This window comes from Cervus elaphus, chromosome 23 (assembly GCF_910594005.1).
Source record: "Cervus elaphus chromosome 23, mCerEla1.1, whole genome shotgun sequence".
NCBI lineage: Eukaryota > Metazoa > Chordata > Mammalia > Artiodactyla > Cervidae > Cervus > Cervus elaphus.
The window spans coordinates 29,604,494-29,631,749 of NC_057837.1; the positions used below are offsets into that span (position 1 = coordinate 29,604,494).

General features: G+C 40.8%; 1 protein-coding gene across 5 annotated transcripts in view; it reads left to right on the forward strand.

Annotated features, from left to right (window-relative positions):
- The window catches only part of LOC122681697 (S-acyl fatty acid synthase thioesterase, medium chain-like), a 39,408-nt gene that overhangs the window by 6,049 nt on the left and 6,103 nt on the right, over positions 1-27,256 (forward strand). For 2 of the 5 annotated variants that reach the window (XM_043884078.1, XM_043884080.1), the window contains exons 1-5: positions 8,299-8,421; positions 12,578-12,708; positions 22,392-22,530; positions 24,695-24,794; positions 25,699-25,859. In XM_043884078.1, the coding sequence (XP_043740013.1) occupies positions 8,390-8,421; positions 12,578-12,708; positions 22,392-22,530; positions 24,695-24,794; positions 25,699-25,859 (563 nt within the window). In that variant the 5' untranslated portion in view covers positions 8,299-8,389. Of the gene's footprint in view, positions 1-8,255; positions 8,422-12,577; positions 12,709-22,391; positions 22,531-24,694; positions 24,795-25,698; positions 25,860-27,256 lie in introns of those variants that run through there. The other 3 variants (XM_043884077.1, XM_043884081.1, XM_043884076.1) reach the window with 2 other exon arrangements.

Here is a 27,256-nt window from a genome sequence, read left to right on the forward strand (position 1 = left end):
GTGGTTCAGCATCCCCAGTAGGAATGAGCACCGTGGGGCAAACTTTCTCTCTTGGGAACCAGAGACCTGTTTGGTTTCTGCCATTAAATTGTACTCAGTGATGCCTGTCAGGAAGCTGCTGATTGGAATATTACTCAGGCATAAAAAAGGAACAAACTTGGGTCATTTAAAATACTTAGTAGTGTAGTATGAATTTAAGGTACACCCAGACACACCCCTGAGATTCAAGTCCCTGTGGTCGAATACTCTCTGGAAATCCCTCCATGGGTGCCTCACAGATGTTGCTGTTGAGTCCATTCGGAGTCTTTGATACCCCGTGGACTGTAGCCTGCCAGGCTCCTCTGGCCCTGGGACTGCCCAGGCAAGAATACTGGAGTCCACCTTGGGAATGATAATGTAGGACCTGGGTTTGAACTCTAGGCAAGGAAGATCTCTGGAGGAGGGCAGGGCAACCCACTCCAGTATTCTTGCCTGGACAATCCCATGGACAGAGGAGCCTGGTGAGCCACACTCCATGGGGTCACAAAGAGTCAGACACGACTGAGCAACTAACACTTAACCTTAATAATCTGATACTAAACACCTCGCCTTTCCCCACAGACCATTTCTCCTGTTTTCCATCTCAAGACCTGACGGCACCGCCACATACCCCATCCATTGGTTAAGTCAGAAAGCTGGGAGTCACACTGTTTGTAGCTCTTCCACACTCACCATGTCTAATAAAGCACCAGATCCCACAGATGCCAGGGAAGGAGGCTGTCGTGGCACATAACGCACAGTAGAGGTGGGCACTGGGGTTTAAGAGCTTCTCAAGCCAGACTAGCTGGGTCTACTGCTTGCCAACATATGTCTTTTAGTCACTGCACCTCTCTGTGCCTTAGTTTCTTTAAATTAAAATGTAGGTAATAATAATACCTTCAGAATTCCCTGGTGGTCCAGTGGGTTTGGACTCTGTGCTTCTACTTCGAGGGTGTGGGTAAAATCCCTGGTTGGGGAACTAAGATTCCACAAGCCACTCAGTGCAGCCACAATATGCATGTGTGTGTGTGTGTGTGTGTGTGTGTGTGTGTGTGTAGAGACATATATAAAAACTTATACACAAATACAATTTTATAATAGAAAAATAATATAATAATAATACCTTCATCATGTGGGGGAAGAATGTTCACATAACTGTAAAAGTTAAAAGACTTAACACAGGATGTCCCTGGTGGTCTGGTAGCTAAGACTTTGAGCTTCCGATGCAGGGGGCCCAGGTTCAATCCCCAGTCAGGGATCTAGATCCTGCAAACTGCAGTTAAGATCCTGTGTGCTGGGCTTACCTGGTGGCTCAGTGGTAAAGACTCTGCCTGCCAATGCAGGAGACACAGGTTCGATACCTGATCCAGGAAAGTCCCACTTGCCACAGAGCAACTCATCCCATGTGCCACAACTACTGAGCCTGTGCTCTAGACCCAGGTAGCTGCGACTACTGAGCCCACACGCCTAGAGTCCGTGCCTGTGCTCTGCACCTAGGGAAGCCAGCACAATGAGAAGCCTGTGCACCACAACTAGAGAGTAGCCCCTGCTCACCACACCTAGAGAAAGCCCTCGCAGCAGTGAAGACCCAACACAGCCTAAGTTAAATAAATAAAATAACAACAACAACAAAAATCCCATGTGCTGTAACCGAGACCCAGCACGGCCACATTAATAAATTAGCAACCACAATAAAAGACAACGCATTAAAAGTATGAGCGATGCCTGGCCCTTCACAATTGTTCTGTGAGTGTTTCTTAATGTCAGAATGTTAGCCCAAGGCATCATCCTTCCTCTCCTGAATTATTACAACAGCCTCCTAACATGCTCTTCGCCGTGACCTTGTCATCAGAGCCATCACCCTGAAAGATGACGCAGGTCATCTTCTCTTTGTCTTAAGACCAAGCCCCAAATTCTTCAGATTGCTTGCTCACAAAGCTGTCCACAATCTGCCTCCTACTTACATCCAGGCTCCGCCTTCCATCCGTGCACAAATCCTTTTGATTTCTCAGTTACCGTGCACCAGCTCACCTCCGGGGCTCAGGCACCTGTTGCTCTTTCCGCCTTGTTCTCTCACACGCCATTCCGTAGGCCTTCTTTTCCATTGCCTAGCTGGTAGCCAAAACATTTCAGAACATGCTTCCTCTGTGCCAGAGCCTGGCATTGACTGTTTTACATTTGAAATTATTTTTAAATCTTAAGAATGATATCTTCCTAGATACATCTTATATACCCACCATTATAGCTGGATTACTTTTTAATTCAACCTGACAATTTTGTATCATACTTAGAGAATTTAGCCCATTAATATGTAATATAAAACTGGGATTTCCCTGGTGGTTTAATGGCTAAGACTTCTCGCCCCCGGTGCAGGGTACCCGGGTTTGATCGTGGAACCAGATCCCACGTGCCTCAACTAAGAGTTCGCATGCCACAACTAAAGATCCTGTGTGCCACAACTAAAAGCTGGCATAGTCAAACAAACAAATGAAAATATTTTAAAAAGCACAGGCAGTGATATTTGGGGTTTAATCTGCTATCTTGTATTGTGTTTTCTGTTTGTTTTACCTGTGTTTTCTATGTTTACCTGTGTTTATTGTGTTTTCTATGTTTTTCCTTACTTTTCTCTTTTTGATTCACTAAACAGTCCTCTCTTCCAGTTTGGGTGGCATATGGTATGTTTCTGTTCTTTCAAGAAACTTGCCTTAGAAATTAAAACATGCATACTTATCAGTCTAAACTTAATAAAACCTCAAAGGAAAAAAAAAGAAATTCCTTTACTTGCTCTTGACATATACATTATTTTGTTCAATATTTTAATTCCATATATATTTTAAGGCCAACTAGAAATTACAGGTACTGCTTTATGCAATTAATGTTTATTTACATTGGCTCACTTATTTACCATTGTCTTTTTAAATTTCTTTTTGCATCTCAAAATCTCCCATCTGCAGTCACTTACTTTCTGCCCAAAGTATATATTTCCTTTAAAATTTAATTTAGAGAATGTCTTCTGGGTGGCAAACTTAGAAAAGACACTTGAAAATGTCTTTATTTTGCCCTGCTTCTGCTTCCTGAAGTATAGTTGATTTACAATATTATATTATTTTCATGTGTATAGTTGAGTGATTCAGTATTTTTGCAGAGTATACTCCATTTTTAGTACAAGACCATGGCTATAATCCCCTGTGCTTTACAATATATCCTTGTTGCTTTCTACTTTATACTTAGTTGTCTGTATCTCTTACCACTAGATCCTTAATTTGTTCCTCCCCCTTTCCTCTCCCCTTTGGTAACCCCAAGTTTTTTCTATACGTATGTATCTGTTTCTGTTTTGAATATACTCTCATTTGTATTATTTTTCAGAGTCCATATATAAGTGGTATCATACAGTATTTGTCTTTTTCTGTCTAACTTATTTTATAATCTTTAGGTCTATTTGTGTTGCTGCAAATTGCAACATGAATTTCATTCCTCTTTATGGCTAAGTAATATTCCATTGTGATATCTATATATATGAAGTCAAAGTGTTATTTGCTCAGTCATGTCCAACTCTTTGCAACCCCGTGGACTGTAGCCTGCCAGGATCCTCTGTCCATGGAATTCTCCAGGCAAGAATACTGGAGTAGAGATCCCCTTTTTCAGGGGATCTTTCCAACCCAGGAATCAAACCCAGGGCTCCTGCATTGCAGGCAGATTCTTTACCGTCTGAGGCACCAGGGAAGCCCATCTATCTCTATATCATACCTTCTTTATCCATTCCTCAGTTGATGGGCACTTAGCTTGCCTCCATGTCTTGGATACTGGAAATAGTACTGCTATAAACACTGGGTTAGATGCAGCTTTTCAAATTAGTGTTTTCATTTTTCTAGATATATATATACTGGATCATATGGTAGCTCTGTGGACAAACCTCTACTGTTTTCCACGGCGGTTGCACCAATTTATATTTCCACCAACAGTGTACAAGGGATCCCTTTTCTCCACATCCTCACTGACATTTATTATTTGTAGACTTTTTGATGACAACCATACTAACAGGTGTGAGGTGATATTGCATTGTTGTTTTGATTTGCATGTCTCTAGACAAAGGAGCCTGGTGGGCTGCTGTCCATGGGGTTGCAGAGAGTTGGACATGACTGAAGCGACTTAGCATGTATGTGTGCATTGGAGAAGGAAATGGCAACCCACTCCAAGTATTCTTGCCTGGAGAATCCCAGGGACAGAGGAGCCTGGTGGACTGCCGTCTATGGGGTTGCAAAGAGTCGGACACAATTGAAGCAACTTAGCAGCAGTAGCAGCAGTAATTAGTGATGCTGAGGACTTGCCTGGAGGCTCAGTCATAAGGAATCTGCCTGCCAATGCAGGAAACATGGGTACAATCCAAAATCTAGGAAGATCTCATTTGTTGTAGTGAAACTTAAGCCCACGCACTGCAACTATTGAACCTTTGTCCTAGAGCCTGGATGCTGCAACTACTGAAGCCTACATTCTGCAACTAGAAAGTTGCCCCTGCTCACCACAACTAAAGAAAGCCCACACAGCCAAAAATAAATAAATAAAGTTTTAGGGAAGAAAAGAGAAGAATATGTTTCTGCTGATTTTGGATGCAATATCCTATAGATTAAGTCCAACTGCTGTACTGCGTCACTTAAGACCACTATTGCCTGATTTTCTATCTGGACGATCTGTTCATTGATGTCAGAGGGTATTAATGCATTATTATAATAATACTATACTACTAATATGCTACTACTATTGTATTATTATAATAATAATATACTAATAATACACTACTATTACTGTACTATTGTTAATTTCTCCCTTTATGTCTCAGTATTTGCTTTATATGCTAGGTGCTCCTGTATTATGTGTGTAATATCCTCTTCTTGTATTGATTTACTTATAATGCCTTTGCCTTTTGTTATAGATTTTGTTTTAGTCTATTTTGCCTGATATGAGTGTTGTTACATTTGCTCCATGCAGGCTGGGGAACACAGCAAGGTGGTCGGGGAAGACCTCTCCCCATCCTACCTGGGGGCCAGCCAGCACCTGTGCATTCCTAAGTGGTGTCCGGGCTGCTCCAGCCTTTTTACCTGTGCCAGAGATTCTCCAACCAGGCAAGGGGGCTTGTCTCTCCACATAGGACCCCAGGACAGGGATGCTCAGTCTGAGCCTTGACCTGCTCACTCCCTGGGGCAGCGTCCACACGTCCAATCCCCTTTCTCCTCTTAGCCCCCTTCAAGGGACACAGGTCCTGACCCAATGTTTTTCTTCCTGTTTTACCCAAATATGTGTGTATCTTTCTTACAGCCTTGATTGTTACAGGAGTCCTTCTGCTATTTTCCAGTTAGCTTTCAATAGGAATTTTCCCGCATCTGGATTTTGATGTTGTTGTTTATTTGGGTTTTTTTTTTTTTTGGCCATGCTATGCAACTTGCTAAACTGAAAACTAGCAATTTTCAACAGTGTAGGAGGTGCCCTTTTCTCCATACCCTCTCTAGCATTGATTGATTGTGGCTTTTTTGATGATAGCCATTCTGTCTGGTGTGAGGTGATATCTCATTGTAGTTTTGATTTGCATTTCTCTAATACTTAGTGATCTTGAATGTCTTTTCATGTGCTATTGGCCATCCGTATATCTTCTCTGGAGAAATGTCTTCTATTTATGCTTTCTCCTCATTTTTTGAGTAGGTTATTTCTTTTGAGGCTGTTAAGTGTCATGAGCTGTTTGCAAATTTTGGAGACTAATCCCTTATTGGTTGCATCATTTGCAAATACTTTCTCCCAATCTGTTGGTTGTTTTTCCATTTTGTTTATTGTTTGCTTTGCTGTGCAAAAGCTTTTAAGTAGACCCTATTTGTTTATTTTTGTTTTTATTTCCATTATTCTGGAAGACGAGTCAAAAAAGATGTTGCTACACTTTATGTCAGAGTGTTTTTCCTATGTTTTCCTCCAGGAGTTTTATAGTGTTCAGTCTCACATTTAGGCCTTGAATCCATTTTGAGCATAGTTTTGTGTATGGAGTTAAAGAATGATCTAGTGTCATTTTTTTACATGTAGCTGTCCAGTTTTCCCAGCACCATTTATTGCAGAGACCATCTTTCCAACATTGTGTAGACTTGGGAGGAGGTGAGTTTTACATCCTTCTGCTCCAGGTTTTGATCTCTTTCAAGTCTGATTCTTCTGATTTTCCCTGCCTTGAGAGTTGTTCTGAAAATCCCAATTTAGCAATTTTTCTTTTAGCACTTGAAGAGATTAGTGCTAGCTTTCCACTCTGCTGTTCCTTCCAGATTATAGTCCATCCCCTCATCCTCTGGGCTTTTAATATTTGCCCTTTGTCTTTGTTTTCCAGTTTCATCATTACATACATTTTTTTCTTTTTAGTCTATTCTGCTCAGAATGTGCTGGGCATCTTTACTCTTTGGACTGGTATAATGTATCAGTTGTGGGAAAATCTAAGCCACTGTCTCCTGAATATTGTCCCTACCTCATCCCTCTCTTCTCTCCTCCAGGATTTCAATCAAATAGACACTTCTATTGTTTTTTTCTTGAGGACAGAGTCACTATCACTTTTATCTGAGGATAACTCCAAATGTTGAGAAATGACCCAGGACTTCAGTGATATCTATTGAAGTAAAATGTCAACTGAGTAAATTGACATTTACTCAATTGACATGTCAAAAAAAAAGTCTATTGAGTAAATTTTTAATTTGTATTTATTTTTGATTACGATGGGTCTTTGTTGCTGTGCGCAGGCTACTCTCTAGTTGTGGTGCATGGGCTTCTTGTTGTGGTGGTTTCTGTTGTTGTGGAGCAGACTCTAGCGTGTGCAGGCTTTGGCACCGGCGGCACACAGGCTTAGCTGCTCTGTGGCATGTGGGATCTTCCTGGACCAGAGACTGAACCCATGTCCCCTGTATTTGTAGGCAAATTCTCAACCACTGGACCACCAGGGAAGACCTATTAAGTAAAAGTAAACACTTCTCCTGCCTATAATGTGCCAAGTCAAAAATAAGATGATATCAGAAAGAAGAATAGGTTTTACTTATTTCTATTAAAAACAGCTGGTGGAATTTAGCCTCATTTTACTGCCGTTCTGTAGCCCTCAGTAACAGCCTTCAGTCATAAACACAAAAAATATGCATCCAACCTCTGATTGCCAATTTTTCTTGGTAGACAAAGCCGTCTCTTCTGGCATTTTATGTCCTTACTTAAGGAGTCAGTGGAATCCTAATGAATCATACAGGTGGGGTGTTTTTTGAGAATTTGTAATTTCTCCAGGCCATTCTTACTAAGAAAACAACCTGAGTGACAAGCTGATCCCCGCCGCCAGGAACTCTCTTCCCCTAGTTAAGCAGGTCTTTCAGTTCCTCCAGGTGCTCTGCACTGCACTATAAGAAGTCAGCACACTGAGAGATCAGCCTGGTCTCCGGGGAACACTCCTGAGGCTCACAGCTGAGTGATCCAGGGCCTTGACATGATTCGAGGAGCTTCTAGGAAGTAAAAGGATAAAGTCCACTAGGGGGGGTAATTATTCTTCCTTTCTTTTCTGAATATTTGTAGCTTGCAGAGTTGGAAGTTTGATATTTCATTTTTTATTTATTTGTTTATTTTTGGTTGCACTGGTCTTCATTGCTGTGTGTGCGATTTTTTTAGTTGCAGTGAGTGGGGGCTACTCTTTGTTGCGGTGCATGGGCTTCTTGTTGCAGTGGCCTCTCTTGTTGGGGAGCACAGGATCTAGGCACACGGGCTCAGCAGTTGTGGGGCATGGGCTTAGATGCTCCATGGCAGATAGAATCTTTCCAGACCAGGGGTTGAACCCATGTCCCCTGCTTTGGAAGTGGTTTCTTAGCCACTGAGCTAGCAGGGACGTCCCAGAAGTTTGGTATTAGCAGTAAAGTTTTTCTAAGACCTCCTAATTCTTCCTTAAGTTTTAAAATTTTGTAAATATCTAGAAAATGAAGACACCAATATTTTAAACTCAAACCTCTCCTCAGACCCCAATTTTCTAGTCAGTATTGAGTGTTCTTGGTTTGATTTGGCTGCAGGGCATTTACTAGCTAGAGTTTTAGAAATGTTGCATCTTTGTCTTTCTCTGTCCTAGCCAGGGGTTCAGCTAATGGAAACACTTACTGATGATTGAATGTGAGCTGAGGCAGGCGACTCCAACATAACATCTGTCATGTTGCTTCTAATCCATTTCTTCTCCTCTTTTTTTTCTTTTTTTCAAATAGGGCTTGGAGCAATAATCAACAGATTTCAAAGTGTGCTCGAGGCTGATCAGAGGTTTTATATCCAAAGAGGTACTGAATTTGGCACTGGCCAGAAAGTTCCTGAGAGCAGCAATTTTGTACCATTTCCTCAACAAATGGAGAGCAGAGACAAAGCTGAGACAATCAGGTATGTCACTGTGTGCAGTCTGGGTTTTTCCAATCCCAGGTGCTCTAATACTCTGCCTCTGGAGGTTGCCCTTTTACATGGGAAGGGGCTTCTCAGAGAGACCTCATTTGATGGCCATTCTCCCTAGTGCAAGGTATTTGTGTTTTTGCCACACCATGTGGGATCCTAGTTTCCCCAACAAGGGACCGAACCCTGCACTGGAAGTGCAGAGTCTTAACCACTGGACCGCTAGGGAAGTCCTGTAAGGTATAGTAAATGGTACCAACTACTCACTGTGTAAAATGGTACTGACTTGGTGGTGAGCTTAATGTGAAACTGTAAATCCATGACTTGGCTACAAATGTGAAAGTAAGATTCCATTTACATCCAGAAGTAGAGTAGACGTCTGTGTCCCTGGCTCTGTCATCTGAAGCCTCCCAGGTATGCTATCCACTCCCTGCCACTTATGGGTCCACTTGTTGCTTGTTGATGCTGAGAAAACAAGAAGAAGGATAAAGTGGGGAAATAGCTCTTAGGATAAACAGGACTTGTGTTCTAATTCCTGACTTGTCACTGGCCGGGTGACCCTGGGCGAGTAACCTAACGTCTCTTGACCTCAATTTCTCCAACTGTCAAACCAGGATTAATAGAAAACATTCATTTTTGTTTTGTGGGTTCCTAAAACCATGCTGAGTATTTTTGAGACATTTAATCAAAGTGTAAGGAAGACGCTATGATTGTCCTCATTTTATAGATGAGGACATTGAGATTTTCAGTCACTCAGGTCATTTTCCTAATGTCGTATCAATGGGTTTGAATTCAGATCTCTTTGTTTCCACAGCCTTAGTCACTAGGCTGTTGAAAGTGAAAGTCGCTCAGTCGTGTCTGACTCTTTGTGACCCCATGGACTACACAGTCCATGGAATTCTCTAGGCCAGAATACTGGAGTGGGTAGCCTTCCCCATCTCTAGGGGATCTTCCCAACCCAGCGATCGAACCCAGGTCTCCCACATTGTGAGAGGATTCTTTACCAGCTGAGCTACAAGGGAAGCCCAAGAATACTGGAGTGAGCCTATCCCTTCTCCAGCAGGTCTTCCCCACTCAGGAATCAAACCTGGGTCTCCTGTATTGCAGGTGGATTCTTTACCAACTGAGCTATCAGGCTGTTGATAGTGGGTTAAATGATTGCTCTAATACCTCTCAACTCTAAAGTCTTAGAATTTTATGATTTAACCGAAACCAAAACTGAAGAAGGGGAAGACAAAGAGAAGGCAAGTGCAGGCAGAAGGCTTCCACCCAGAGGATTGGCTTGGGAAGGTTAGCTTTTCTTGGTCTGCGTCTGTTTTTCTCAGGAGACACAGGAGATTGGACGGAGGCAGAGGACAGGCAAGAGCCCAAGAATGAGAATGTTCTGCTAACTGTCCAGGCTTCACAGCAATGAGCAATACCCTCCCAGGCACTACCTTCTTGTGAGATCTTCACCGTGGGTTTGCTGTGGAGGGTAGGCACCCCATCAATGTGGGTTCTGAGGACCCACTGCGACACTGGCCCGGCTCTAAATAAGTGAAGAGCAGCTCCTACCCCCACCCCCAAGGCAAAGAAAGGTGGTTTTATCTTGAAACTAATGATCAAACGGTTTCGCTGGTGGCTCAGTGGTAAAGAATCTGACTGCCAACACAGGAGACACAGGTTTGATCCCTGGGTGGGGAAGATCTCCAGGAGAAGGAAATGGTAACCCAGTATTCTTGCCTGAGAAATCCCATGGACAGAGGAGTCTGGAGGGCTATAGCCCACGGGGTTGCAGAGTTGGAAATGACTTAGCAACTAAAAAAAACAGCAATGATCAAAGTGTCTAAACCTAATTTTGTGTTTATGGCTTTGTAGTGTTTTCCTTATAGAACTCCTATAATCAGCAGAACTACTTCTGCTGATTACATAGTCTTCAGGTATGGCAAGGCTATACTTATTCTGATATTTTTGTTCATGAGAATGCAAGTCATTGAAATAGACTGAAGTAGGGCTCCTTGGCTTTAAAAAATATGGACTTGTTTTAAAGTAATGTTGAATTCAAGTCATTTTTCTAGACTCTTCAATAGCTTCCAGAAATAAGATTCAGAAAACTCACCCATTAGCTATGCAGTTTTTACCAAACTGTGGAAGGCACTATGGAAGGTTTTGTACTCCTTTAAAAAATGACTCTAGTGTTTTTCCAGTAAATGGTTGATAGCTATGAAGCTCTTATTTAGGGCTGATCCATGGTCAGTGAGTTTGCTGATAATCATTTCAGTTCAGTTCAGTCGCTCAGTCGTGTCCGACTCTTTGCGATCCCATGAACTGCAGCACACCAGGCCTCCCTGTCCATCACCAACTCCCGGAGTCCACCCAAACCCATGTCCATCGAGTCGATGATGCCATCCAACCATCTCATCCTCTGTCATCCCCTTCTCCTCCTGCCCTCAAACTTGCCCAGCATCAGGGTCTTTTCAAATGAGTCAGCTCTTCGCATCAGGTGGCCAAAGTATTGGAGTTTCAGCTTCAACATCAGTCCTTCCAGTGAACACTCAGGATTGATCTCCTTTAGTTAGAAGGAATGTAGCCTCAAGTACAAAATGTCCCTCTTCAAAAGAAAACATTAAAATTACCCCTTTGAGGGGACTTCCCTGACCATCCAGTAGTTAAGACACTGCCTTCCAGTGCAGTGGGCCTGATCCCTGGTCAGGGAGCTAAGATCCCACATGTCCCATGGCTGCCAAAAAACCAAAACATAAAAAACATACTGTAACAAGTTCAATCAAGACTTTAAAAATGGCCCACATTAAAAAACCTTTAAAAAAAAAATGCCCTTTTTTCTCTTTAAATTAGCTGTTATTAACATAAATGCCCTAATACAAGCCAAGGAGTTTTTCTCCATAAGTTATTCTTCCCCCCAAGAAAGGTTTTAACTTATGCTTAAGTTTGTGTAAAGTTTCTCATAATTAGTAGCGTTCTATTATTTTTATCATGAAAACCAAAATCCTCTTTAAGGAATACATGTAAACCTGACAAAATCTCAATCATTGTTAGTTTTGGATGCTTGTAGAGATCAACTGGGGGTGCGTCCCTGGTAGTTCAGCTGGTAAAGAATCCACCTGCAATGCAGGAGACCCTGGTTCAATTCCTGGGTTGGGAAGATCCCTTGGAGGAGGGATAGGCTGCCCACTCCAGTATTCTTGGGCTTCTCTGGTGGCTCAGCTGGTAAAGAACCCACCTGCAATGCAGGAGACCTGGGTTCAGTCCCTGAGTTGGGAAGATCCCCTGGAGGAGGGCATGGCAACCCACTCCAGTATTCTTGCCTGGAAAATCCCCATGGACAGAGGAGCTTGGAGGGTGACAGTCCATGGGGTCACAAAGAGTCAGACATGACTGAGTGACTAAGCACAACACAGCACAGAGATCAACTGACTAAATGGGAACTTAAAAAAGAGAGAGGCAAGAGAGATTTAATCATGATAGTAGGGTTGATTATCTCACATTTGGCAAGACTATATAACTTTGTAAATAATTTAATGATCAACGTGAAGACTTTACAGGAAGTGTTTAAATTATGGATGATGCAAACATATATATATTGAATGTTTTGTACATATATTTATATTGAATATATATATATTGAATTTTTTAAAAAGCAATTATCTGGAATACTAGGTGGAAGGATATTTGGACACTGTGGTGAAATTTCCAATGATTATATGCAGATACAAAAAGGTGTATTTAATTAACACTCAGAAGGGAGTGAAAATTACATGCTTTGGAAAACTTACAGATGACCTGAAATCATGAAGACATTGAGATAAAACTGTGTAGATACAAGTATTCCCTGAATTGGGAAAAAGGTGATTTCTAAATTAGCATGTCTATCCCTTTTAAATGTGCATATGAAATGTATTTCCTAAATATTACATATAGATACTTGACTATTTCACTTACATCTATCAAAGTTTATATATACTAACTGTTAAAAATGAATCCACGAAAAATTTTTTTGGCTGTTCTTGTTGGGAAAAAAAAAAGGTGATCCCTTTATATATGAATACAGTCTCCTTATAATGAATAAAAATTTCTGTTAAAACACAGCTAAATCAGTTAGGACAGGTGGACTTACTTTACATCATGTTAAATATTTGAATTTTCTCCCTAGGAATGAAAAAGTTGTGAACTGCTTATACCAGAATCGTAATGCACTTTTTAGGCTGGTTTGCTTTCCTTGGGGAGGAGGTGGCTCCAATTTCTTTGCCAAATGGGGCCAAGATATTCCTAATTCCGTGGAAGGTATGTGAACTTTTACAGCAATTTGCACGGTCAGATAACATGCACATACAAACAATACAGATTTCCTTACTGGGGGATAGTTAATATTAATAGACACTCAAGATTGCTCTTCAATAAGAGCAATTTTGTCATTTTTCTACTTCCAGAGTAAGAAATTCTGCTATCTTCTGTTACCGAATTAAACATGTTATACCATTTGTTAAGGCCAATAGGTCACTGAGATTCTGTTCAGACTCTGTTCAACTTTTTTACGCCCCTTGTCTCTCTGTCTATTACCCTGTCTGTCTTAGGAATTTTCTTTCTTTCCTTTTTTATTGTTGTTGTTGTTTAGTCTCTAAGTCATGTCTGACTCTTTTGCGATTCCATGGACTGCAGCCCATCAGCCTCTGTCCATGGGATTACCCAGGCAAGAATACTGAAATAGATTGCTATTTCCTTCTCCAAAAGATCTTCCTGACCCAGAGATCGAACCCGCGTCTCATGCATTGGCAAGTGGATTCTTTACCACTGAGCCACCTGGAAAGCCCCTGTCCCAGGTACTTTCTTATTGGTGGACTGTGAACTTGAATTTTTTTTCTCACAGCAGCATGAAAGTGAATTAAACACCACTCTTCTTTTAAGTCATTTTCTGATTATATTTTCTTATTCCCGGACATGGGTAGCTTAAGATAAGTCAAAAGCCTTGAGGGACAAAACACTGTACCTCTTACCTCTCTGAAACTGTAAGTCGCTCAGTTGTGTCCAACTCTTTGGGACCCCCATGGACTGTAGTCTGCCAGGTTCCTCTGTTTATGAGATTCTTTAGGTGAGAATACTGGAGTGGGTTGCCATTTTCTTCTCCAGGGGATCTTCCTCACCCAGGGATCAGACCCAGATCTCCTACCTTGCAATAGATGGTTTATAGTCTAACCCACCACGGAAGTCCCTTATATCTGAGGTCACAGCATCTAATTCTTGGCTGACGTTACAGCACTGTTTTCCAGCTTTTGGCTCAGCTGGTAGAGAATCCACCTGCAATGCAGGAGACCTGGGTTCAATCGCTGGGTTGGGAAGATCCCCTGGAGAAGGGAAAGGCTACCCACTCCAGTATTCTGGCCTGGAGAATTCCATGGATCATATAGTCCATGGGGTTGCAAAGAGTCAGACACGACTGAGCGACTTGCACTTTTCCAACTGTTCCCTCTCTAGCCCTGTGGGAATATATACAGTGCTGCTGACTTCTTGGCCTCTTAAAAGTAAAGCAATTATATTCTAACAGAAACTTAAAAAGAAAAAGTAGACCTCCACCTGCAGTCTAGAACTTGCAACCTGTACCAGGTAATTGACATATCTCTACAGCAGGAAAGAGGCTGGAGAAATTGCACTTCACTTCTCCAGAGTTTTCCTCTCTTCAGGGAGGTCCAGGTTGCCCCAGCAGTTCAATGATGCCTTCAAACAGGTACTGTGCGTGCGTGTTATTCAGCTTCCCTACCTGTTCAATGAGAGGATTTTTCTGCTGTAAGACATTAAAAAAATTTTTTTATTGGATTATAGTTGATTTACAATGCTGTGTTAGTTTCAGCTGTGTAGCAAAGGGACTCAGTTATACCTATATGGACTCTTTTCTTTTTTTATAGACTCTTTTCACATATAGGCTATTACAGAGTATTGAGTAGAGGTCTCTGTGCTATACAGCAGGTTCTTATTAGTTACTTATTTTATATTTAGTAGTGTATACATGTCAACCCCAGTCTCCCAGTTTATAGCCCTCTTATCCCTTGGTAAGTTTATTTTTTCCATCTGTGACTCCACATCTGTTTTGTAAATAAGTTCATTTATAGTTTTTTAGATTTCACATATAAGCAATACCATATATTTGTCTTCCTGTGTCTGACTTCACTCAGAGATTGTCATCTCCCCTACCAGGGAAGACGACAATCTCTGAGTGAAGTGTCTCAAGTAAGTAAGCGTTATCCTCACTAGAGATGACACTCTCTAGGTCCTAGATCCTGGAAAGTTGGTTCAATAGCGTAGTCTAAGAAACCATCAAGTATCAATTACTACTGCCTTTTCAATACTACTTTTTGAAATATTTGCTTCAGATTTTATTTTTACTTTTGATTAAGATCTCTGTTAATCTTTTAAAAATACAACTATTTTTTAAAATGGTTTAGATTTATGGAAAAGTTGCAAAGTTGTTCTCAACTATGCCTCACCCAGTTTCCTCAATTATCTTCAACACACAGTTTCATGTCATTATATTTCAGGGACATTTACATGGATTATAATTTCAAATATTAGTTCTTTACCAGTATTTTAGTTTGTTTACCTTTCTTGAGAGTCACCATTTGTTCCTGTGTTGGAACACTTTCTGACTTTTGTGATTGTCACCTTCTTTTGGGCTCTTTTCCTTTTTTCTTTGTTTTCTTATTCCCAGCTCTTTTATTCCTGTCCTCCATATCCATTTAAATACATTGCATCTATTACCTCGCAGACAACATTCAGTCATTTTAAAAATAATTTTTGTCCCTTTAATCAATTTCTTTCCAGTATTCTGTCACCCCTTTGTGCAACTGTCTGACTATTTCTGTTCAGGATTTTCAATTTCTGAGTTATAGTGTTTTTTCATGTCTGCAATTTCTCATTTGAATTTATATTAGAGTTTTGTGTTGTTTGCTTTGCTTTGTGAGCTTTTTAAAAAGCATCTTCAATCATTAGCTGAAAAAGTTTGACTCTTACTTTGTTTTGTGTGTTATGCTTCTACTCATGATGAAGTATGTTGGATTTTCCTGACCCACAAAAACAGGTCATTCTGGAACTTTGAGATGTTTTGAGGAATTAACTCATGTTCTTAAACAGTGGGACTCATACACTACATTTTTGTAAGGAGGGGATGAGGAAGGAAATGAACTTACATTTAACATATGCATAAAATACCTTTCAAGGCTTATATTAATAATTGATACCTTTGATTGCCCTTAGCAGCAGCAGCTGGATAACTAGGTGGCTAAGAGCAAGATTTGGAGAGATTCTTGCACTGCAAGCCTTTTTGTACCTCTTGAATATTGAACCATGTATGAGTTTAAACTACCCCAGAAATTAAAAAAAAAAAAAAAAAAAAAATCCTGTATGAAAAAACGAAAAACCACCCAGGTCATTCAGCAGGGGGTGCTGCTGCTGCTGCTAAGTCGCTTCCGTCTGTGCAACCCCATAGACGGCAGCCCACCAGGCTCCCCCGTCCCTGGGATTCTCCAGGCAAAAGCACTGGAGTGGGTTGCCATTTCCTTCTCCAATGCACGAAAGTGAAAAGTGAAAGTGAAGTCTCTCAGTCGTGTCCGACTCTTCGCGACCCCATGGACTGCAGCCTACCAGGCTCCTCCGTCCATGGGATTCTCCAGGCAAGAGTACTGGAGTGGGGTGCCATTGCCTTCTCCGTCAGCAGGGGGTAGCCCGAGGCAATTAGTTGCTTACTCTGTTTATTAGTTCAAGGGTGCCCTCTTCTGTCACTATAAGTGAAGTGCAGTTTATAAATAAATGACACTGTGGAGTTGGGGGGGGTTCATTCTTCTGATTCTTTGATGCTACCTGGCATCTGTGGGGCTCTTATCTTCAGTCACTTCCTTCTTTATTTTTGCCATCAGGCCTCCAAGGGATGTTCCTCCCTTTCCAAGGTGCCTTTCTCAGCCACTACAACTCTGCTCCCTCATGCTTTCCAAGCCGCTTTCTCTCCATTTCCAGGTACTAACACTCTGCCATGGAGGTCTCCCCAAAACCCATGCACTAGAAGAAGAGAGCCCTGTTACTAATATATAAATATATTTTACAAATTATTGAAGGTAATTTCGTATGAGGTTTTCAATCAACAGTTGACAGTCTAAGATAGATATTTCACATATTTTTCTGACTTTATATAAATGTAACATACTGTAAATGTTCCTCTGAAGCTTGCTTTTTTCCCCTCTGTTTTTCTGAGATTCATCCCTTGAATATGTGACTCTCTACTTCACTGACTTTTAACTAGTATATATTATTCCACTGTGTGACTATATGTGTCTAGTCTTCTCTTTGTAGGTATTAAGGTCTTTTTCTGCTATGTGTAATAACTTCTGTGAGCAGTCTCATATACAGTTGACCTTTAAATAGTGCAGGGGTTAGGGATGCTGAACCTCTACACAGTTGAGAATCCATGTATAATGAGTAGTTGGCCCTCTGTTTTCAGGGTTCAGCATCTGTGGAATTAACCAGCTGCATTTCTTGTAGTACTGTATACTTACTATTGAAAAAAAATCTGCATATAAGTGGACTCTCCCAGTTCAAACTCTTGTTGTTGTTCAAGGGGCAACTGTATGTGTTCATGCATGCATGGGTAAAAGTCTATACTTAAAGGTGGAATTTCTGGGTATTGGAATAGGAATGTCTCTACTTCAAACTGTCCTCCAAAGGAACTGCAAAGATTTATACTGCCAAAGCAGCACATGAAAATTCGAATCCCTTTATACCCTTGACAACACTGTTATTGCCAAGACTTTAAATTTTTTGCCAATCTGTGCATGAAATTATTCTGATTTTGTTCTATTATTTCCAATGTTATTGAGATGTAAATGACTGAAGAAGCTTGGGGCTTCCTAGGTGGCACAGTGGTAAAGAATCCATCTGCTAAGGCAGGAAACGCAAGAGACGCAGGTTCAATCCCTGGATTGGGAAGATCCCTTGGAGGAGGAAATGGCAACTCGCTCCAATACTCTTGCCTAAAAAATTCCATGGACAGTGGAGCCTGGCGGGCTACAGTCCATGGGGTTGAAAGAGTCATCATGACTGAGTGACTGAGCGCACTCACACACACACACATGCCTGCACATGGTGAATAAGTTTAAGCTGAACCACATAGCTTGACATGTATGTATTGTGAAATGATCATCATGTACGTTTAGTTAACATCTATCCTCTTAAATAGTTTCAGTTATCTTTCCTGTGATAATTTTTTGGATCTATTCTCTTAGCAATTTTCAAATATGCAATACAATATTGTTAACTATAGTCACCATGTTGTACATTATATCCCTAGAATGTACTCATAGTAATCAAAATAGTATCCTTTGGCATAAAAACAGACACACAGGCAAATGCAATAGAATTGAAAGTCCAGAGATAACCTCCCAAATACATAGTCAACAAACATTTGACGAGAGCGATGTGAAAGTCGCTCAGTTTTGTTGGATGCTTTGCAACCCCAAGGACTGTACAGTCCATGGAATTCTCCCAGCCAGAATACTGGAGTGGGCTGCCGTGCCCTCCTCCAGGGGGTCTTCCCAACGCAGGGATCGAACCCAGGTCTCCTGCATTGCAGGTGGATTCTTTACCAGCTGAGCCACCAGGAAAGCCCACAGAAAAGACAGTCTCTTCAATAAATGGTGCAGGGAAAGCTGGATATTCACAGAAGAATGAAACTAGACCACTCTCATCACTCACTCAAAAAATTAACTCAAAAAGAATTAAAGACTCAAACATAAGACCTGAAATTATAAATCTCCTAGAAGGAAACAAAGAAAAAGCTCCTTGACATTAATCTTGGTTACGATTTTTCAGAGATGACACCTACAGCCCAAACACAAAAGTAAGATAAATAAACAAGATGACTCCAAACTAAAAAGCTTCTGCACCACAAAAGAATCAGCAAAATGAAAAGGCAACCTACCAAATGGGAGAAAATATTTGCAAATAAAACCCCTAAGAAGGAGTTAATAGCTAAAACATACAAGGAACTCATACAACTCAATACCAAAAAACAATGATTTTAAAATTGAATAAACAGAGGAACTGAATAGATGTTTTCTGAAAGACAACTTACATGGCCAACACGTACATGAAAAGATGCTCAACATCACTCATCATCAGGGAAATGCAAATCAAAACCACAAGGTATCACCTCACACCTGTTAAAATGCTGGTTCCCAAAATGACAAAAGCATTGATGAGGACACGGGGAAAAGGGAACCCTTGAGCACTGTTGGTAGGAATATGAATTAGTGAAGTTACTCTGGCAAACAGTATGGAAGTTCCTCAAAAAATTAAAAATAGAACTACCATGTGATCCAGCAATTCCACTTCTGGGTATATATTGAAAGAAACAAAACTGGTTATCTCAAAGAGATAGCTACACGTCCCATGTTCATTAGAGCATTACTTACAATAGCCAAGACATGGAAGCAACCTAAGTGTCCACTGATGGATGAATGATATAGAAAACGTGATATCTAGATAGACAGATAATGAAATAATAGTTAATACTGAGCTGAAAAGAAGGAAATCCTGCCATTTGCAACATCATGGATGGATCTTAAGGGCATTGTACTAAGTGAAATAAGTCAGACAGAGAAAGACAAATACTATATGGTATCACTTATATGTGGAATCTAAAAGAACAAATTCAGAGAACAGAAGTGATTGGAAGAAAGGGGTGAAGGTGGTCAAAAGGTACAACTTCCAATTACAAGATAAATTCCTCTGATTTTAAACGGAGCAATCCTTGCTATAGATGCGCCTGGGCGTTTTTCTTATGTATATATTCTTGCTGTTGCTCAGTCTCTCAGTTGTGACCGACTCCTTGCCACCCCATGGACTCCTGCAGCAGGCCACCCTTCCCTGTCCTTCACAATCTCCTGGATTTTGCTCAAACTCATATTTCTATTTATGCTTCATTTCCTGTGAGTTTCTCATCAGATTCTTATGCTTACTTTTCCAATTGATTCTCTTCTTTTTATTGATGTCTAGAAATTCTTTACATATTTATGACCCTAATTTTTTAGGTAGTGGAGGTTAAAATGTCTTTCCCAGTCTATGCCATTTCTTTCTTCACATGTTGTCTTTTGATCCATGGAAGTCTTAAATTTTAATATAGTCAAGTTTATCTCTCTTAAAGTTTGCACTTCTTACGGCTTACTGTAAAAAGTATACCCTAACTGTCAGTCACCAAGTTATTTGCCAATATTTTCTTCTATCAATTTTTTTTTTCCCAGTGGGTTTTGTCATACATTGATATGAATCATTTTGTCATATTCAAGCTAGAATTGACTTTTCTATATCATGTAAGAGCTAGGTTAATAATCAGCTGACTTGGTTATTCAGAGACCTACACTTTCCTTCCCACTGATTTTAAATGTCAACACAGTCAAAAAGTAAGTTCCCACACGTATGTCGTCTATCTCTAAGCTCTCTATTCTGTGCCATTGGTCTATTTGCCTTTCTCATAAATTTAAGGCACTTCAATGCCTTGTCCTTCTCAGCCACCCTGGAAACTTGGTGTCTTATATTCCTGATACAAGCCACAATGGTGTGATCACTCACCTAGAGTCCTGGACATCCTGGAATGCAAAGTCAAGTGGGCCTTAGGAAGCATCACTACAAACAAAGCTAGTGTAGCTGATGGAGTTCCTACTGAGCTGTTTCAAATCCTAAAAGATGATGATGTTAAAGTGCTATACTCAGTATGCCAGCAAATTTGGAAAACTCAGCAGTGGCTTCAGGACTGGAAAAGGTCAGTTTTCATTCCAATCCAAAACAAAGGGAATGCCAAAGAATGTTCAAACTACGCACAATTGCACTCATTTCACACGCTAGCAAAATAATGCTCGAAATTCTCCAAACTAGGCTTCAACAGCACATGAACCGAGAACTTCCAGATGTTCAAGCTGGATTTAGAAAAGGCAGAGACCAAATTGCCAACACCCGTTGGATCAAAGAAAAAGCAAGAGAATTCCAGGAAAACATCTGCTTCGTTGACTATGCTAAAGCCTTTGACTGTGTGGATAACAACAAATTGTGGAAAACTCTTAAGACATGCGAATACCAGACCATCTTACCTGCCTCCTGAGAAACCTGTATGCAGGTCAAGACACAACAGTTAGAAACAGACATGGAACAATGGACTGGTTCCAAATTGGGAAAGGAGTACATCAAGGCTGTATATTGCCACCCTGCTTATTTAACTTATATGCAGAGTACATCACGTGAAATGCCGGGCTGGACAAAGCACAATCTGGAATCAAGATTGCTGCGAGAAATATCAGTAAACTCAGATATGCAGATGACACCACCATTATGGCAGAAAGTGAAGAGGAACCTCATCAAGAACCTCTTGATGAAAGTGAAAGAGGAGAGTGAAAGAGCTGGCGTAAAACTCAACATTCAAAAAACAAAGATCATGGCATCCAGTCCCATCACATCATGGCAAATAGATGGGAAAACAATGGAAACAGTGACAGACTTTATTTTCCTGGTCTCCAAAATCACTGCAGATGGTGATTGCAGTCATGAAATTAAAAGAGGCTTGCTTCTTGGAAGAAAAGCTATGACCAACCTAGACAGCATATTAAAAAGCAGAGACATTACTTTGCTGACAAAGGTCGGTCTCTTCAAAGCTATGGTTTTTCCAGTAGTCATGTATGGATATGAGAGTTGGACCATAAAGAAAGCTGAGCTCTGAAGAATTGATGCTTTTGAACTGTGGTACTGGAGAAGATTCTTGAGAGTCCCTTGTTCTGCAAGGAGATCCAACCAATCAATCCTAAAGGAAATCAGTTCTGAATATTCATTGGAAGGACTGATGCTGAAGCTGAAACTCCAGTACTTTGGCCACCTGATGCAAAGAACTGATTCATTGGAAAAGACCCTGATGCTGGGGAAGATTGAAGGCAGGAGGAGAAGGGGATGACAGAGGATGAGATGGTTGGATGGCATGACCAACTCGATGGACACGAGTTTGAGCAAGCTCCGGGAGATGAAGGACAGGGAAGCCTGGTGTGCAGCAGTCCGTAGGGTCGCAAAGAGTTAGACACAACTAAGCGACTGAACAACAAGAAGCCATAGACAATCATCCTGTTAGCATAGGCTCATGACTGGAATTTTTATTTTTTTTATTTTTATTTTTTCCAGTTTTTTTTTTTTCATTTATTTTTATTAGTTGGAGGCTAATTACTTTACAATATTGTAGTGGTTTTTGCCATACATTGACATGAATCAGCCATGGATTTACATGTGTTCCCCATCCTGACCCCCCCCTCCCACCTCCCTCCCCATCCCATCCCTCTGGGTCATCCCAGTGCACCAGCCCCGAGCACTTGTCTCATGCATCCAACCTGGACTGGCGATCTGTTTCACACTTGATAATATACATGTTTCGATGCTATTCTCTCAGATCATCCCACCCTCGCCTTCTCCCATAGAGTCCAAAAGTCTGTTCTATACACCTGTGTCTCTTTTTCTGTCTTGCATATAGGGTTATTGTTACCATCTTTCTAAATTCCATATATATGCATTAGTATACTGTATTGGTGTTTATCTTTCTGGCTTACTTCACTCTGTGTAATGGGCTCCTGACTGGAATTTTTAAATCCCTCTTATTTTTTCTCTTTTCTTGTTATACCATTTACCTTAGTGTGAGCCAAACTCTGCATGCATGTGATTCATCCAGTGTTTCTAAACGGTTTTTAAAAAATTCTAAATGTTGGAGAGTATTTTTCAGATATGTAGTCTGCTATAGCTTGTGTTATTTAATCAGCAAATTCTAAAATTTTTCTCTCCTTACATTTGACTAATATTATTCACATCTTTGAAACTCTTCCCACCATATTAACTTAAGCCCTTTCACAGTATCACAGCAACCCTCCCACCATCTGCACACATTAACCGTCTTCCTTTACTTCCAGTGCATGCCATACGGCTTGCTGGGAGAGAAAGTCGGCTTGACGAACCTTTTGCAAGTGACATGCATCAGGTGGTTGATGAAATTGCCTGTGCCCTACTGCCGATCATCCAGGGTGAAAATTTTGCATTTTTTGGCCACAGGTATTTAACCTCCGTTTTTTTTTTTTTTTTTATTGTTGTTGTTTTTAAACCTCTGTTTTGAAAAACATTTGGGGGACTTTTTTCCACCACAGATCCATGGTTAACGTTGTCCTCTGTGTCTTCTGGGATGTGTGCCTTTGTTTTAGTTTGGTTTTGATGTTTCACCACTGCTTGAAAGAATGATTGATTCAGTATGGTTAGAGCTCTTCTCAAATGAGAAAGTCAGACTGAAAGAAGTCCTAGTAGGGACCGAAAAGATGGAAAGGCCTAGTGCTGAAATGAATGGAAACCTCTCCTTCAGGAGTGTGTAGATCCTAGGCTTCTCTTGGTATCTTCTCTTTTGAAAATAGCCCCAGCATGTTGGGTAACTCTGACCAGCCACGGCTCTTACAATTGGCCAGTCTGTACAATCATCTGACTTTTTTTCCCTTTTAGGCAGAAAGCATTAAGATTTGTAAAATCAAGTCTCTAGCAGCAACGTGTATCCCATTTATTTTTAAAATTAAAAAGGATATAAAGAGTATGTATTTCTTAAGCTAATCTGTAGGATTTTAAGGTTAAATCATAAATATCAGAATTCTGTCTGCCTCTTACTCAGTTTAACCTTTGGCAACTTCCTTGGGTTTCTGAATTAAGTTTCTTCCTCTGGGAAGCCGGAATGATAATGGCTCCATTTCTGAGGATTAAATGAATAATAACCATAAATTACTTGGTATTAATTATGGTAAGGACTCAGTACATTTTGGCTCCTGTATTATATATATTTACAGATACGATTGAGCAAAAAAAAAAAAAAATGAAAAATCAAAGTATCCATTATCCCAGATAATCCTTCAGAATTTTGATGTGGCTCCATAGTATTTTTGCGTGTTGGGATCCTATTTTATATTTCTTCCTAATTTTTCCCCCCACTTAAACTATTGCTATGGAGATCTGTAATCGCTGCAAGATGATTTTGTCAATTCCTTTTAAGAGAAGAATTATTTCTATCTTTTTTTCTGTTATAAAAGCACTTTGATGACATTTTTGTAGAAAATTTAGTATACATTTCTTATAAATTTCTTAAGGACCACATGTCCAGAATTTAGGTTAATGACATACACATTGATAGAGCACTTGATAGAAATTTCCAAATCACCTTCAGTTTACACTCCAGCGGCAATGACCATGGAACTGAGTTTCCTTTGTTCGTTGCTTGAAGATAGTTGCAAAAAATGTTCTTGATCAATACTGTCTACAAAATATAACTACGTAATGTCTACAGCAGTTCACAAACTTTTTACTCCTGGCATTGCTTTAATACTGGGTTGACCAAAAGGTTCGTTCAGGTGTTTCTGTAACATGGTATGGAGAAACCCAGACAAACCTTTTGGCCAACCCAATACTTCTGGAAGCATTGAGGGGATCAACGAGATTTTATGTGTGGTTTATCCATCAATATTTACCATATTAGAAAATAAAACTATGAAACTTTCAAGATACTTAACATTAATAATCCCCTTATATGCTGCTATAAAGAATACATACTTTATGCAAGACTGTATTTTCCCAAAAAAGCACTGTGAGAAGAGTGGCACTATTTTACACTTTGGCACACATTTGGTACACTCTGGCACACATGTCTGGCTTATTAGAAGGCAGCTAAGATTCTCTCTTTTGCATTCCAACTGTGCTGATAACCCATGACACACGTGGTGTATGGAAAACTCAACTATGCTCTCCTAAAAAAAGAAAATGAGAGTTTAAAAGGGAAACATTTTAACAATATTCTAAAAATGGCTTTAACCTCACAGACCACCTGAAAAGGTGACAGGAACTCCTGGAAGTCCCCAGACTATACCTTGAAAACTGCTGATAAATATTAAATACATAGTGACATCTATCTTTCAGGGAGGAAAGGAAATTTAAATTAATTTCAAGACATGGTGGAAATCAGTATTCCATCTTAGTCTGAATTATCTAGGATGTCTTGAAACACTGCTGATGTTGCTGCAAATCATTGAAAACCTACCATTTACAAATAAGTTAGCTATTATTCAACTAATGTAAGCTCTCCTTCGGTCTGTTTCATGATCATTGCTGTGTTTATGAGTTCTTGTGGACTTCTGATGTATTATGAATTTCATTGAATAGTTATTGTCATGTTTTTCTTCCCCAAATGTAGTATGGGATCTTATATTGCTTTTTTTACTGCACTACATCTGAAAGAAAAATATAATCTAGAACCAGAACATTTATTTGTGTCAAGTGCAAGCCCTCCTCATGTAAGTAATTTCATTTTCCTTAGGGAGGGTGGTGGGAAGGATGGAAGTGCAGTGGGGAAATCAAGTCATTGTTTTCCTTTCTGATGAGTTTTGATCACCAGTAGACATGGTGATGAATAAAAGATACTATTGGTTAATGAAACACTCACAAATCTCTTTCACTGTCATCTTCTCATCTTTGCTCTGAAATGCACTTTAACTGTTTCCTGGTCAGTGCCTGCACTGGCCCAGGCATCTCCGATGAAAACTATTGATTCTAAGTGTATTTTCCTCCATTCTGAGTCAGCAGAGAATTTAACTTTCAGCAGACTAACTGGATCATTCTTTTTTTTTTTAATAAAAAATGTTTATTTTTGGCTGTGCTGGGTCCTCATTGCTGTGCACAGCTTCCTCTAAGTTGCAGAGAGCCAGGGCTCTTCTCTAGTTATGGTGCAGGCTTCTCACTGCGGTGGCTTCTTTTGTTGTGGAACGGAGCTCCAGGGCACACAGGCTTCAGTAGGTGTCGCACATGGGCTCAGGAGTCGTGTCACACAGGCTGAGCTGGTCCACGGCATGTGGGATCTTCCTGGACCAGGGATTGAACCAGTGTGCCCTGCACCACCAAGGCAGATTCTTTTCCGGTGGTCAGGTACTCCTGTCTGCCATCAGGTGATGTTCTGTGAGCACTCCTGTGTCTGAAGGTGTATTCCTGATGTATCCGGGGAGAGAGATGTACTCCATGTACACCTATGTCTCCACCATCTTGCACTCCCCACAAGGCAGATTCTTAACCCCTGGACCACCAGGAAAGCCCTCATCAGAGAACTCTCAAAATCACCGAAAGGGAGAGTAGAGAGCATTCAGGGTCTGAACAGGTGCTTTAAATGAAATGTCAGAGTAATGTTTTTACTGTTTCATGTCAAAGGCCCGACTTCCTTTCCTCAAAGATGATATGTGTGTCGAACAAATTGCCTTTTTACTGAAGGAAATGGGAGGCATTCGTGACGATTTTGTTGGTGATGAGGAACAGAGTCAAGAATCCTTTACCAAAGTGTTAGCAGATCTTCACATTTTGAAAGATGTCATGTAAGTCATTGAGGCATGTTTTCTTTCTTTCTTTTTTTTTTAAAATTATCTATGGAAGATGCAGGTTGGCCGTTCTCTGAGGATGCTTATCCAGGAAGGCAGAGTTTGACTTGTTTTCTTTTGAGGCCCACCTGTGATATTTTTGCTGCCTTAAAATGGAGCCTGGGCATGGAAATTACATTAATCAAGGATGAACAGGGCATCTTTATCTTTTTTAAAAAATGTGGTTCAATGTGTGTTGGGTTGGCCAAAAGTTTGTTCGAGTTTTTCCATAAGATCTTACAGAATCCCCAAATGAACTTTTTGACCAATCCAGTATGCTTTATCACATAAAAAAAAATTTGTTGCATAAATTACTAATGTCAAAGGATGCTCATCTTCTTAGGGGAACAGCAGAAGGGGATCCCTACTTATTAAATATGTGGAGGTGATCCAAGACAAGGGAGTGGTTTGCTTCTTGGGGGAATTTTGTTCCAGAACTCATTTGGTTCCATGACACCTGACTATTCCTGTCTCCTGAGAGGTCTCATTGACATTTGATCCTTCTAATAGGACTGAAGTCCTAATGTTCCAGATACTGGCCCTAATAAACTGAAACCATAAGGTTCTTCCTTTTCTAACGTCCCCACAGCAGGTCCTGTGGGGCCAGCGTTTGGCCCTCAGTCACTATGGTATCCCATCATGCGTTTCTTCAGTTTCGTCTGGCTCTTGTCTGCTTTGGGGAGGAGCCGGACACACGGGTCTGTGCTCCCTTTCTTTCTGCCACAAAGCCTGGAGCTGAACCTAGAGCCTCCACAGGCAGTGCCTGTGAGCAGAAGTTTATACAAATAGCTTTAAAAAAAGAAAAAGGGGCGCAGACTTGAAGCGCCTTGGGAACAGAGACAATCCGGTTCATTTTTATCACATCTCTGCGTTCACGCCGACGCCCACCTCTACTCCACCACTAGGGGCACTAGCTGCCCTGGTCTGTCATCTCTCTCCATTTCTACCCCAACTGTCTGAGCAAATGTGGTCCCCACAGGGCTGTGCTGTCTGTGTTCCTGGCTTAGCATGGAGTCAGAATCCAAGAAACACCAGTCCAAGTCCGACATCCCCTACTTCCACCAAAGGAAACGTGATTCAAGGCACTGTGGACATTCAGTGAAATAGCGTAGGCAAAAGCTGCTTTTTAATTAAGCCTCGCACAAACATCCTTCTGTTGAGGCTGTTCACCAGGATCCAGACCCCTGGCCTAGCGGCTGTGAGATCTGGATCCAGGGTCCCGCCTCTCAGAGGAAGGGATGCTGAGAGTAAACCCCTCAAGGTGTGGTAGGTGAGGAGGCCAGGAGGGCGTGTTTAGGAGACGGCGTGGATATGGCACATGACAAACCACCCTCAATTTTTAAAAATCCAACCCA